Source organism: Nestor notabilis, unplaced genomic scaffold (assembly GCF_000696875.1).
Source record: "Nestor notabilis isolate BGI_N333 unplaced genomic scaffold, ASM69687v1 scaffold20966, whole genome shotgun sequence".
Classification (NCBI taxonomy): Eukaryota; Metazoa; Chordata; class Aves; order Psittaciformes; family Psittacidae; genus Nestor; species Nestor notabilis.
The window spans coordinates 3,798-4,619 of NW_009932652.1; the positions used below are offsets into that span (position 1 = coordinate 3,798).

The window sequence follows — 822 nt, forward strand, 5'->3', positions numbered from 1 at the left end:
AGGCTGTGATGGGGATAGGGTGGGATCAGGATGGGAAAGGCCATGGATGGGAAAGGGTTGGGATATTCCCACTTGGGATGGGCTGGGCTGGGATCAGGATGGGAAAAGGCATGGATGGGAAAGGGCTGGGATGTTCCCACTTGGGATGGGATTGGGAAGGGATGGGGCAGGTTAGGATAGGCTGGGATGGGGATGGGCTGGGATTGGGATAGGATGGGGCAGGATTGGGATGGGATGGGATTGGGATAGGACAGGGTCAGGATATGCTGGGATTGGGATGGGAAAGGGTCAGGATGGGCCAGGGTCGGGATGGGCCAGGATTGGGATAGGATGGGTTGGGATGGGATGGAATTGAGATGTGCTGGGATTGGGAGGTGCATGGTTGGGATGTGCTGGGGTTGAGGTGGGACGGGATTGGGATAGGACAGGGTCGGGATGTGCTGGGATGGGGATGGGGATGTGCTGATCCCGGCATTCCCGCATCCCAGAGCTGATGTTCCTGGAGACGAGCGCGCTGACGGGTGAGAACGTGGAGGAAGCATTCCTCAAGTGCGCCCGGACCATCCTCAACAAGATCGAGTCCGGTGCGGAGCATCCCATGGGATGGGCTTTGGGATCATCAGGGGTGTGCTTCGGATCATTGTGGGGGGTTAGGATCCCTGGGATGGGGTTTCGGATCATTGGGATGGGGTTTGGAATTCCCAGGGTGGGCTTTGGGATCATTGGAATGGGCTTTGGGATCATCAGGGGATGCTTTGGATCATTGTGGGGGGTTAGAATCCCTGGGATGTGGTTTGGGATCATTGGGATGGGGTTTGGGAT

General features: G+C 57.5%; 1 protein-coding gene across 1 annotated transcript in view; it reads left to right on the forward strand.

Annotated features, from left to right (window-relative positions):
- The window catches only part of LOC104407282 (ras-related protein Rab-4B-like), a gene marked incomplete at its 3' end in the record, with an annotated part of 4,235 nt that extends 3,651 nt beyond the window's left edge, over positions 1-584 (forward strand). Inside the window, exon 7 of the mRNA XM_010016519.1 lies at positions 489-584. Within this exon, the coding sequence (XP_010014821.1) occupies positions 489-584 (96 nt within the window). The remainder of the gene's footprint in view (positions 1-488) is intronic.
- Between the last annotated feature and the right edge of the window lie 238 nt (positions 585-822).